Source organism: Haplochromis burtoni, unplaced genomic scaffold (genome assembly GCF_018398535.1).
Source record: "Haplochromis burtoni strain Fernald_Lab_line unplaced genomic scaffold, NCSU_Asbu1 Contig_512, whole genome shotgun sequence".
In the NCBI taxonomy this organism is placed as follows: domain Eukaryota; kingdom Metazoa; phylum Chordata; class Actinopteri; order Cichliformes; family Cichlidae; genus Haplochromis; species Haplochromis burtoni.
The window spans coordinates 150,409-164,619 of NW_024582873.1; the positions used below are offsets into that span (position 1 = coordinate 150,409).

Consider the following 14,211-nt stretch of genomic DNA (forward strand, 5'->3'; position numbering starts at 1 on the left):
GTTGAACTAATAGTTATGAGAATTTCAATTCTGATCTGAGAAATGCACCAAAGCGACTGAGAAAAACTGTAAAGTCAATTAAATCACTTTTCTTCCACATTCTGGTGTTTTTTTCCTCTCTGTCTACATGTCTAGATGCACTGAATTTCTTCCACGTGATTGGGTCATTAGATGCAGTTGAACAGGCGTACATAACAAGTGAGTGTAAGTGACAATTTAACTGATACAAAACTATAAAAATAATGTTTTCACAAGTAATAAATATTGGTATAGTTTTAATTTCATAAAATGTAAACATAGCATTGGCCTGGAGATGAGGAACTGCGATAGAGCATTAAACACTGTTTGCTTATAAGCTGTGTACAGTGGTCCCTAAAGATGATGCACAGGAAAGGGCAAAAGCATGGGATTTTTGCATTTTTGTTTTGCTTGCAAATCATCGTGGAGCATCTTAACAGTCTGTCTGGAGGATAATCAAGGCCTGCAAACAATTTTCAAGTATAAAGGGGGAAAAACTCAGATTTCTGGAGCTCTCCTACAGGACACATCTTTAAAACACACTGTTTCATGTTTATTAGTTTGAGGCTATGGTTTCGTCTGTTAGTAGGAAAACCTAGAACAATAGGTATGTGCATTGCTACCAGCAGATGATGAATATTTTGCTAAAGACCAGATGGAAGGTCTAATACGGAAAGGTGTGTTACAATTGTATGTATAAGTATGACAAACATGTTCAACATTAATTTAGGTTTTTCTGGGCTTTGACCTCATTGTCCCCCCTCTCCCTGCTGAGCTAAGGTCAGGAAGCCAATATGGTGTCCTGTTGTGAAAGGGTGATACAAACTTACCACCTCAGGGGACTCAGAGACTGCATTAAAGGCAGCAAGGAGAGAAGAATAAGCAGCTCGCTGAGGGCTTAAATACTGCTATGGTTAAAGCTGTGTTGCAGTGACTGAAGTGTGGTATCTAAATGCAGCAACAAACTCAACTTAGCAAACAGGCTAAGCTTCATTTAGTAGAATTGTTACACACTCTGATGGCTTGACTTTGGACTGCAAATCAGGAACCTTTGTGTCTCAGATCCATCCAATCCTAACCATCACCTCCATTCAGTACAATGTAAAATTACATGAACAATCACTCACATTCACACAAACACCTCATTAGCTCAACTTCACTGCAGTAGTAGGTAGTTGTGCATGTGTACTAAACCCAGGGGCGACGCGAGACTGAAACGCCAGACTCAGCAGAATTTTAAAAAAGCCCCTTGATCTCATTACAAGATGATCTTAGTTCGGCAGTTTTTTTTACAGTAGTAGGACCAAATTTACCCAGAAAACACGACGAGTGACAAAAGCTGCTGCACCTAATCAGCTTTAGGTTGGAGAGGAGGGGGGTAAAGAGAGGTAATCTAAACCCGCCCTTCCCCCGTCACCTCAACTCTACCTTAGATTATATTATATTCCAACAAACACCAAATCAAGTTGAAACAAATGCAAGAACTATTCAGCAAAGGAAAGCGTTGGCGTGTGTGTACGTATGTGCGCTTAGTCCCTGGTAATTGTGTTTGAGTGACCTACAGTTTATGTCTGGAATGAAGGTCACCGGTGCTTCAACATCTGTCAGCTTCAACAACAAACTGTGGTCATAATGTACAACACACACACACACACACACACAGCTGCAGCCAAGGTGACGGCTGCTTTGCTGCATTTTAGAGGATAAAACCTTGAGTTCTGTTTACAGCTAATCAAACTTGAGATTGGAGCTTTCAGGAGTTTGATTTTTTTCACCTTCAGTTACCATTACACACACACGCACACTTTTTAATCTGCCTAACATGTACACACATGCTCTACACATGCATATAAACAATGTATCTGATCTCCATATAACATGGGAAGGAATCTGACTGAAAAAACACCAAAATGCATCAGAGGTAAATGAGCCTAAAATTTGCATAGCTTGCAATAAGATGATAATGAAAATGACTCATTTGCCATTTTGGAAACATGGACATGTTCACAGTAGAAGAATGTGAATCAGCTCATGCAAGCCAGTGTTTGTGCAATAAAACACAAGATAGATAAAACAACTTTTATGCATTACATAATGGACAACGGCGAGGACTGCAAATCAGTATGGGCTAGAAGTCCGTGCTCACTATTCATCAGCATATTATGTTCCAGGAAAAATAAATCAACAGTTTGATGACAAATGAACGACAGATTTGTCGCTTTGTATTTTACAGTAATGATTGCTTTGAGTTCTTTATTGTTATTCTGTGAACATATGTGAGAATGTAATAACAAAAATGTTTAACAAAATATAAATAGAAGCACATTAAAAATATTGCAACATAGCACTCTTAAAGATAACATTAGGAGGGCAGATGGTAGTGCTAATGTTTGTCTACCAAAGTGTTGGATTCTGCTACTCTCACAATAGAGACAAAGCAGTAAGAGAAAGTAAGTGACACAAGGTATTTCTCTTGTTTCAGGAAACAGTGAATCAAACGCCCGCATGTCTTCTAATAACTGTAATTACAGAAATGCAAACATCGCAATTCAGTGCAGCCACTGAACTGCAATTGTTACTTTTTAAGATACTGAGCTATAATCTATAAAAAGCAAATCACAAAAGAGCAACAACAGTGCAAACACTGAAAACAATCTAATTAAGGTTTAGTTATATCTAACCACCAAATATGACTAGAACTTAACAACCGAGTTATTAGAGGTAGAAATATGCAGTTATTATGGATATATGATAAATATTTACAAACATTTCACCCTGATCTCCCTCTTTTACGCTCACAGAGCTGATTCAGCATGGATCAGATCTGGGGGTTTAGTTAATCTCACCCTTACCAACGTGCCTGTTAGGAAGGTTTAAGGGATGTTTAAGCCAACACGGCTGGTTTTCTTTATCTGAGCCTTTGGACCCCCAAGTGGTATAGGGCTGAGGAGTGTTTGTTGATTACTACGGGTAGTCTCTGGCGAGACAAAAAAGTGGGGATAAAGCGTCAGCAAGAAAAAAAGGTTAAAGATTTGTACAGCTTTTTGCAATCTTAGCATCTCTTAATCCAGTGTTCAGCGTCTTTCAGAACCTCACGGGATCAGTCTGAGGGGGGAAAAAATACTAAATCTAGACATTTCCAGGAATAAGGCCACATAAAAAAGAAAAAACAATAAAAAAAAGAGAAAAAGAAACAAAACAGCTATTTTAACTGACTGACTGAACTACTTTCAATAATGAAAATGAAAATGAACCATAAATTAATCAACAAGTCAAGGGCCAGAAAATAAAGTGAAACTTCTGTTTTCAATTTATTTGTTTTCTTATATTAATCAAAATTAGGGTCAAGTGGGCCTGGAGTGAGGGGTGGGGTACTTCCTGGACAGGTTACCAGTGTGCTACAGGGCTAACCTTCCTTTTTTCATACCAAATATTTTAGTATAAATATTTTTTTAACTTCGCAGCAAGAAATAGTTATAGAATAGTCTCTAACATCCCATCACAGTGTAACTTTTTCAGCTTGTGGGGATTTCTGTTTGCATTTAAAATGTTACTTTTATTCCTCCTCATGTTTTGCGGGATGTAACCTCGTAACTTTATAGATAATAACATCCTTAAATGACTTCATTTACATTATGAACAGTTGGCATGTGTCAGTCAAATGTTCCACATGAAAAGGCAAATTTAATTTTGACTCAGAAGACTATATGATCAACCAAAAAATTTCAGTTCTAAGTTAAATGTAAGTACCTTTGCTAACAGACTGCTTTAATGGCTTATTTGAATGTATGATTTCTGTTTTCAATAACTTCAATTACAACTGTAGTTAGAAAAGAGCTGATAGATTATTACTTTGTATTCTCTTCTAGATAAGTCTGACTATCCTGCCTACCCGTCAGACCACTGAGTGTTTTTGCTAAAGATCTCAATATTTTCTGGGGATAGCAATTAGTGGTCATAGAAATAACAGACAAACTAAAAAAAAAAAGAGAATCACAACTTTAAAAAAGGGATGTGCATTCTGCAAATATGACATGACTGATGGTATTTCTGCTGTCATTCTGGCTTTATGAGTCATGCAACATGGTATTTATAAACTCTCAATTACACATGTACTCTGCTGCTACCAGCCAACATGCAAAAGTGCAGGAACGACTTGGACTGAAATTCATCCAGATATTCTTTTAAGCGCTATAGCTTGTTAGCGAAGCCTATAGCAAGTTTGGTTGCGTGCCAAGGTGTTCCTTATTTCTATTTTTAAGAAATTCAGTAAATGGCTCAATTCGGAAGTCTGCTCAAACTGTGGGAAAAAGTATTAAGAAAGGAGACAGTGGAAGACGAGTGACTGGAAGTTTGGGGAACTCCTCAGGGAATCAGGGTGAATATAGAAGATGAATAGGAGGTAGACTGTGTCACACTGTATAAAAGTATATTGCAGTCAACAAGAAAAAAAAATAAAGGTTAAAGATTACAAAAAGAAAAATAAATAATAAGACATCACTCTTCTTTCCTTCACTCATGCTCTGAGTATAGAAAACCTCAAAGGCGTTGATCTGACGCCAACAGCTGTCATTAAGAGAGAGAGTAGAAGAGAGAGAGGCTTGTTTTTTGTTGTTTTCTGATATTTTTCCTTTTTTTTTGGCCTCCTGGTGCTTATTGGTTTAGAGCGGAGGAGGAAGAGGAATGAGGGACAAACACAAACAAAGAGACAAACATCAAAACCGCCGACCTCAAGGGAGCAGCGGCACTCGCTAACGAGCTGTGACAGCAAGAGAAGAAGAGAGAAGCAGATAAAACAGAGGAGAGAAAATAAGGAGAGTGGAGACGAGTGACAACAGTGAGGAGAACGGGGACTAATAAATTAAGAAAACTGAAGAGCATGAAAATTTTAAAATCAGTTTTAAAACTACTTAAATGTACTTCTGTTAGCACAGACACAACTACCCAATTACCCTCCAAAAAAAGAAAACAAAGCAAACAACAACAAAAAAAAGCAAGAATACTTTCCACATAACCTGTATATCAAATATGAATGGAGGCACTCTGATGTTAGGTAAGTAGGTTAAACCAAAAATGCTATAATTCAAAATACTGTCACGTAGGTTAAGGTAATTTAACATTCTGGTGCTTCCAAAATGTGGGAGGCGCAGCTTGAGAAGCAATGTTTACTCATCTAACATTATCAGTTTAACAAAGCTAAATTCTTATCAGTGTGAGACTAATTACTGTTAACCAAAACCTACCATGCATGCCACTTAGATTAAAGAAAATGCACTGATTTGAAACATAATCAAGTCAATTAGTTTTTATAAATGAGGATTCTTTGTCATGCATAAAAGTTAGTCATGGAGTTCCACAGGGTCCTGAGTTCGGACCAATACCTTTTAATTTACACATGGGTCTCTCAGGTAATAACCAGTTGTAACCAGCAGATAATAACCAGTTGTATTTATTTGTGAAGCCAGATGACACAAATCAGTAAAACTATAGGCACGATATGTAATTTACGATGTAACTTACAGGAGGAGCTAAGAACATGCTCTATGAGGAGGATATGTTCTTCAATGTGCACATAAAACAAATATACAGGAGTGCCTTCTTTCATCTTCGTAGCATTGTCAAAACTAAACAAAACATTCTGTCAAACGCTGTCAAATGCTGACAAACTAGTTCATGGATTTATTATGTTGAGGCTGAAATACTCAACTGTAATTCCTCATTATCCGGATCGTCTAAAAGTTTCACGAAAAACCCTCAGCTGATCCAAAACACTGCAGTGAGAGTACTAACAGGAAATAGAAAGAGAGATATTTCTCCCATATTAGTCTGTTTTAACTAGCTTTTCTTTTTATCTACTTCCCTGTTAAATCCAGAATATATGAACTGAGTTCTTCCTTCACACTGTCACTAAATGCTAACTCATAGGATATCATCTCATTGTTGGGGGTTCATCCTTTAATGCAATATGTTTTTTACCTTACAGTACAAGGGCCTTGAAAGAGCTCTTTGAATAAAGTTGAATTTGAATTCAGCTCAATAAAAAACATTTCTGTTCACGTTAGTCATCTGGACACCTATGGGAAGTGTAGAGCTTAAAAGTACACGTTTTCATGTGGTATAGACTTGGGCTTTGTATTCAGTTTTATTGTGAAGTCTGAATACATTTAAACGGTTTTATAATTAATACACAATGGAAAACAGAATAAAACTAAGACTGCTACCTCTATTTGGTGCATTAAACAAAGTAAACAAAGTTACACAAGTAACTATAAATGATTAGTTAACAGTTATAAACAGATGGGTGCCACACTGGTTCTCGTGATTTTATTTAGATATTTTTTAAAGAAGCATTTACATGAAAGTTTACTACAAATGGTACTTTCAATATTTTTCTGGGTCTTTCAGTACAATCAAGCCTGCAAACAGAGGAGTCAGCCATTAATGGCGATCAAAAACAATACAGGTTTAAGGAACTTTTGTTGGTGTAATTTTGCTACATCCATCTTTAATATACACTCTGTGAACTTCAACTAATGACCAGAAACAACAGAAACTGCAAACATTAAGAGTGCCATCAAAGATCATTTACTGTAATGCTGAGTATCCGTATTCTGCCACACATCTAAAGCCCAATTGTCTGCACAACTGTTTACTCTCAGTTCAACAGAGCATTCATTTTCATTCACTTTGTGTATGTGAACCACACTGGTTAAGCGTGTCCCACTTTGTATTACATCAACAACAAGAGCGGACTGAGTGATTTGCAGGTCTGAATAGATAATGGATAATATCATCCACCATATAAATCCTGTGTGGTAACACTTTAACACTGATCAAGCTTTCATGTGAGGTCTCACAACAACAAACTGGATAATTTCACTAAAGCAAGTAACATATTAGTTTAAACCTGGGCAGCCTGATTTTGAATTTAGACACACATAAAAACAAACAAACAAAACCTCTTCAAATTTATTGCCCACAGTCTCAATAAACAGCAATAAAAATTAAGTGGTTTTTAAGCTGTAAAACGTAGGTGTGCTTTTGTTAAACTGATCCTGACTTTCTAATGTAAGATTTTACAATAAGACATGACCACCAGCTATTGCAGTGGAAGAAAACAAATGTCACCTTATACAGAGCAAAGTTTATCTTAAGAGAAATCAAGAGAAGAGACAAATTCAAAAAAGAAGAGAGCAGAAAATTAGAGTGGATTGAGACAAGAAAAGCAGAAAGGGGAGAAGAGGGGATGCAAATCATCCAAACAGAAGCAAAGAGGCAAAAAGAGGAGAAAGATTATAAAAAAGTATGGAAAGGAAACAGCGCTCAATGGGAGAGGGGAGAGACAGAGAGGCAGGCAACAGATCATTCAGTTCACGCACCTAATTTCTTGCTCAACACTTGTTTTTATGACTAACTGCACACTCAGTCGGAGACTTTGATCAGTTTGACTGAAGTTCACATGAAATCACAAAGAACTGACTTCACTGCCACCACTGACAGCAACTACAACAGGTGCATCCCAGAGAGACAGAAAAACTGCCAGATTCTAACTCACCTTCATCCTCGTCGTTGGCCGTGACGGTGATGAGGACGAAGCCGACCTCCTTGTCTTCCTCCACGCTCACCTCATACACCGGTTGGGCAAATGCCGGGGCGTTGTCGTTCACATCGGTGACGAAGATCCTGACATAGGCTGTGTCTGAGTCAAAGTGGGACGGAGGCTTTGCTCAGGAATATAATTTCAAAATATCCAAACACATGCAAGATTCTCTAGACTTTCGTTTTATAAGGTCTGCAAATGATCTCTTTTATATTAATTGGACTGCACGCCTTCTCTCTGATTGTGCGTTACCTGTGTTAGGCTGGCCCTGCTGGCCTTGTCGGGCCGACTCCGAGCCATCCTGTGACTGCACCTCTATCAGATATGAAGCTTTCTGCTCACGGTCAAAAGAGGCTCGAGTGAAGATGATCCCACTGTGGGAGTCAATACTGAAGAACTGAGAGTCCCCACTTTCATCCTTCAGGATCACATAGTGGATCTGAAGAACACAGAGAGATGCAGTGAAGCAGAAAAAGAACAGGAAGTAGAATATCATTAACGATCAGTGCAGACGTTTCTCACCATCCCGTGTAGACCAGAGTCCAGATCAGTGGCTGACACCTGAGCCACAGACGTGCCCATCTGCGCTCCTTCGGGAACCGTGGCCTCATAGGTGGACGACAGAAAGAAAGGAACGTTGTCGTTCACGTCTGAGGGGGAAAAAAACAAAAAGAAACAGTAGAAAAAAATATCCTTTATTTTCCCACATTCATATTTTTTGTTGTTGAAGGATCTGGCAAAAGAACACATACAGCCTGTCATGTCCATGAAAGCTGATTAAAGTGGATTAAAAACAGACAGAGAAAGAAAATGCTAGAAGGAATGGAAAAGTGAGCAGGAAATAAACAAAGACAGAAAGAAAGAACAAGCAAGACAGAAGGCAAAGAGACAGAAATAAGATTGGATTTTTAGAACAGCAGTAAAGGAGATTAAACAGTAAAGATGAATTACAGTGAAATAAAGCAGAAAGAGACAAAAAGGCAAAATTTAAAAAAAAAAGTCCATCAGAAAGTGAAGCTGGACTGTGTCTACCCTCACTAATGAAAACTGAGTTATTAGTGAGGAATTATCCTCCAAACACCCTGAAGAGTCCACAAAGCAGCTTGTCAGCTCACTTTCAAGCTCCGCTAAGCCAATTACAGCGTCCGATGTGGGTTTGTTCAAAGCCAATCAAAGTCAGGAAGTGTTTTCTCCTCTTTCCTTCTCTCCACCCGCCTACAGATGCTGTTTGGGAAGTGAGTCACTGTTAAAGGGAGACGGCATGGAGCTGACACCACCGGTTGCTTCTGTTTTCTTCTTTTTCTGCCAGAAACGACCCTGGATATGAACCGCACTTCATTAATCTTTCTCTTCTCGTCATTTCCTCCAGCTTGTCTCTCATTACACCCGAGTTTCTGTTGCTCACCAACGGCTTCTTTACATTTGATGGTCAGAGCTCTGCTACTCATTTTAAAGTCCTTGTAATGGCAACTTTTAAACCACTAAATACTTTGCTTTGTTCATCAATATAGCATATTTAGAATTGTGAACATATCTATCAATATGCAAATAAGTCAATATCTCATCTTTGAGACTCACTCACACTGAGTGCATATAGCCAACAGGGGCCTTGTACTATTTAAATGAAAGAGCTGTAAGTTGATTGGTTACCTGTACAAACCTATGGGACTGAATCCACGTTTTTGACTAGCAGTCTGGCTAAAGGAGTTGAAAATGTTTGACCCTTAACCATACAAACTCACCTGTCACATTAACATAGACCGTGGTAAAGGAGGCGAGCGGCACAGCAGCGACATTCTGCACGCGCACTCTGAGCGTGAAGAAGCGCGTCGTCTCGTAGTCGAGGTTCTCGGCTACCAGGATGGACGCCGAGCCGTCGGCCCGGTTTGGTTTCATGTAGAACCGCACTGGCATGTTGGTCTCCGGTACCTGACCCTCCTCCAGGTTGTAGGTCACCCTGGGGTCGCCGAGGGGAGATGTTGCCTTGATGGTCTGTTGACAGAGGGAAAAGAACAAAAGATATGTTTTTGTATCCAAAAGAACCAGCGTCTGCTCGCACATTATGAATGTGTGCGCCTGAGCTTCCTAATGTCACGGCTTTTCCTCATCACTTTGTGTGTGTCGCTTTTCCACTGAGAAAGGGGCAGAGTGATTTGAAAAGCAGAAGAAAAACTTGACAGGAAATGACACTGTGAAATATATTGATGTCATGCACACCAAGGGACAGCAAGCGTGAGCTGGCCATTGAGACTTCACAGACATGGTGGATTATACAGAACTTACCTTTGTAGTGAGGGAGAGACTGAAATTCAGATTTGAAATTCTCTCATGGTACAAACATATTTCTCACATGAGAAAGACCCTTGAAAAATAGCTGATAGCATCAAACTTGTCAAACTAGTAACTTGCTTTTCTATGTTTTCCATCTTTTCCACATTAAATATCTTGGTATCTTATTTTTATTTACCTGCGTTGATCCTCAGTAATGATCACTGTCAAGGGTGTTTCAGTGTTAAAGTACAAAGTCGGAGACTGCAGGAGTCTTGGGGACATCCTTTGAGGATCATGTGATGGATTTCAAAAGTGACTGCTGCTCAAATATTCCAGATACATTAATGAGTTATGGAGTTCTCATCAATGCTAAAGCAAAGTATCCAGCTTGCTTTGATTATCAGAGAGGGAATCATGTGGCTAATCCCAGCTTCCGTGTTGAATTGTGTATCATTTATTAATTGCTAGTAAATATATTTATGTTATTATTTATTTTAAATGAGCACGACCAAAACAAATAACTTGCTCCTCAGGTAGCTGGAAAATCTCATTTAAAATTCCTTTACCAATTGTAACTAATATAAAAAAAACATCTTTGGGTGGAAAGTTCCAACTTACTCTCACCCCAGGGTGTCAATTCATGCTTTTCTTTTAGATTGAACTGGCCATTCAGAAATATGCACAAGGTGTCCTTTGGCTTAAGTGCCAAGGTGTAAGTGCTTACAGCAGAATGGAGAGTGAGAGACAAAGGTCCTCTTTAAAGAGTGTCAAAGTCTGCATTTCGAGCTTGGATGAGTGACATCCCTGAGACTTGGGGTGTGTATGATATGCCTGAACATACAGAAGTATATAGAGGACAAAATACTGTGGAAGTTGTTAGACCTTTATGTCTGAGCTTTATGGAGAAGTTTAGAACCAAGCTGTCATGATTTGAGTACACAAACCTCAGTTTGTGTTCACAAATCAGTGTTCAAGTTAGAATTGCGAAGAATGCAGCTTCTGATACAAGTACTAGAAGGCGGCATATGGGAGAAAATATATAAATGCAAGATCTATAAAAGATATATAAAAGAAATGCTGCAAGATAAGAGATTGCAGAAGACGAATGTAGGTTTGCTCAGATCTGATGTCATGCCTTTGGGTCTTAAAATCCAGTTTGAAGAGTTTTAAAAGTTTTAAAAATGTGTGTATTTTTAAACAACCTTTAATATTAACTGGCAACACTGTTTTTGTGAAATTCAGTGTTGTTATATGTAGCCTGGTATTTGGAGTTCTTTTTACAAGTGCATCTTTTTCAAAAGCAAGCAGAGTTGGTCGTTTCTGACTAGAATAGGAACAGAGATCATCACTCAGACAGATTACATGCAGTGCCGACAGAATAAAAGATATCCCATATACAGACACTGGAAACTCATCTTCTCAAACCTCTGTTTACTCCTTTTGGGCTTCAAGTTTATAGAGACAGACTTATCTCCATTTCTGAAGCAGTTACTCCCACATTGCGTTATAATCCGTCAAAGGCAGAAGCCAAAGAAGAGTCTGTACTGGTTCATGATGACATCATGTTATCACACAGCTGCTCGTGTCGACAACGAGGTCGTACATCTTTATAACAGCTCCAACGGCTTCCAGATCTTTAAACTATAACACTCACCAGAAAAATGACACCCTAAAATACACAACTACATTTCAAAGAATGCGACGTTTTAACGGCCAGAGGTGCAACTCAGTCCTTCTATGGAAATAAAGCTCTCGTGGTGAAAACTTTCCAAAATACCCAAAAAGGATTCGGTTTCTGCTTTGTTGATGTTTGTCCTTTTTGTGTTTTTTTTTAAATAAAATATGTGTCTGGATCAGAGTGTGTTGTCCTGAGCTGTTCTTCTACCAGCAGCAGAGCTTTTAAGACTTGTGTTATGCTCCTGGCAGTAGACTAAACTGACCTTAGAGTGAGAACGTGTGTATGTGTGTGTATTTATGTCCTCAGGGAAATGGAGTCATAAATCTGTTTACACAGTCACATTGTGGAGATATTGCTCCTTTCGGGCACAGAAATTAAATCATTAAACCTTATTACTATAAACCTCTTGCTTATGTTCAGAATGAGTTCAGGTTTAGGTTAAGGTCATAGTTAGGTTAAGTTGGAAGGAAATGCACAAAAAGTCAGTATAATGTCCTTTGAAGTGATGGAAATACGGTGTGTGCTATTGTCCTTCCTGACCGCACACTCCCCACCTTGCCAAGGAGGGGCTGTATTTTCCATGGCTGAGTGATGCCACCTCATTTTACAGTAAGCTATGACCTGGATTGTTAGACACACACACACACACACACGCGCGCATGAATTTCCAGTTAATTGACTCACTCTGATTTTTACCACCACAGTTTTTGTTCACTAAAGTGTAAAGGGGCTCATTTATTTAGATTGTAACTTCAGCTCAGATTCCTGTGTCCACTCAGCTGCAAATAAAATATGTCAGGTGGTCTCGGTAGCAAGCTGCGAAGAGGGTCATTGTACGAGTAACAGCAGTTAATATGGAAACATTCTTGTATCATTAAAGCAGGAGTTTTGAACTGTTGGACAGAAAAAATGCAATATGACCTGTTTAATTAGCAGTTTTTCTGGTATTAATAATTAATGATGATGAAATATGCTTTTACTGGAGGGAGCATGCATGATTTTTTTTTAAATCTTCCTACAACGACATGACTGAAAAATCAAGGAGAAAGCAAGGGCTGTCTATGCCTGCTAAGATCCTGCAGGCAGATGAGTGGGAGAGAAAAGGTTGCTGACGACCACTTACGAATAAATCTTTTCTTAATTCAGTGTAACGGTGCATCTGTCAGCCTGACCGCCACATCTATAAATGGTTCCATAAAATGGCCACTATAAATATAAAGTACAGTCAGTACAGAATCATTTAACCCCTTTAGTTCAGGACATGGTGGCTTCGAGCAAAGACTGAAAGCAGGGGAGAACCTATCTCAGCTCCAGTGTAAGGACAAAAATCACCTCTGAACAACCGTCGCCCTTGTCGTCACTTCCACAAGAGGTAACATGTTTCCCCTGAGTGAGAAATGCTGTCTGCCACTTCAAACACTGAAACCCTTTCAGCCCTCAGACCCAGTGACCACAGCAGCTCCAACAGTCTCAATCTAATGCATTTACCAACTACTTAGTATGCTGGGATGACTACACACTCTCACACACAGAGAAAAACACTTAATTCTAACATTTAATTCTTGCCTGCTTGTATTTGCATGCATCCCTGTTCTGCAAATATTATTGCCACTGTGCTACTTCTCTACTACCTTTCAGACCATCTATCATGCAGTCTTCCTCCACTTCATCTCCATCTTATCCAGATTGCAGAACATCTCAACCGAAGCCACTTCAAGTCATTTGCTAACTGTGTTCCACTACAACTGTCTGAACTCCGGGGGTTCCCATCTCTATTTCCTACTTTTCATATCATCTGCTCTAAGATGTGGATTTTCATCAGAATCTATTAACCGAAAAGAATTTTATGTTACACGCTGTTTCTCCAATTAATTTCATCTTTACTTCCAAACGATCTCTCCTTATTATATTGATTTTTAACTGATGAGTATAAAATTGACTTTTAATCCATTTTGCTTTCCTGCAGCAGTTATAAAAGGACGGTTGGGACTCTGACTTTCTTGTTTGGTTTTTCCATTGGTAGTCTCTTAAAAATTTTAAACAGGATGTTAATCTAAAATCTCACAAACAGCCTGAGATGAAGGCATCCGGTTTCAGGTGAAGAGTTGCGCGAGGGTATGTTAGTGGAGCGTGGCTCAGCCTCACAGCAGGCCGAAGCAGCAGAGTGTATGGAATCAGGACTAATGAGAAATCATCTCATTAGACATCAGTGCAGCGTGCTGAAGTTAAGCTGATCAGTGTCTGCCTTCCTCTCCCACACAGATTAATGCCCGTGGAGATATCGCAGCAGATCGCTCTCAGCTGGTGCGGCTGGTGCTGAGAGTGATTCAGCAGCTGGAATACAGATTGCCCTGTCAGCTTCAAATGCTAACAGTTAGCAGTCAGCTGAAAAGGGTAAGGTGGGGTCATCAGGGTTGGTGTGTGTGTTTGTAGGGGTCTGCTCCATTTTTTGATGCTTACATGTGGTAATTACACTTTTAATGGCTCCTTTGCCTATTTATCTGGGAAATAACATAATTAGTGTTTCTGCCTCGTGTGTTTCATGTCCTATTATCTCATTTATCAGCCCGTCACGTGGGTAGCCTTATTAAACTGATACAAATCAACCGAAAGAAAGAGATGGACGGTGTCTTCCAACGCCCCC

General features: G+C 39.1%; 1 protein-coding gene across 1 annotated transcript in view; it reads right to left on the reverse strand.

The window, feature by feature from the left end:
- Positions 1–14,211, reverse strand: part of si:dkey-22o22.2 (neural-cadherin) — a 138,393-nt gene that overhangs the window by 38,271 nt on the left and 85,911 nt on the right. The window contains exons 13-16 of the mRNA XM_005946955.3: positions 9,361–9,610; positions 8,141–8,268; positions 7,871–8,057; positions 7,574–7,717 (exon numbers count right to left, since the gene is read on the reverse strand). Coding sequence (XP_005947017.1) covers positions 7,574–7,717; positions 7,871–8,057; positions 8,141–8,268; positions 9,361–9,610 — 709 coding nt within the window. The remainder of the gene's footprint in view (positions 1–7,573; positions 7,718–7,870; positions 8,058–8,140; positions 8,269–9,360; positions 9,611–14,211) is intronic.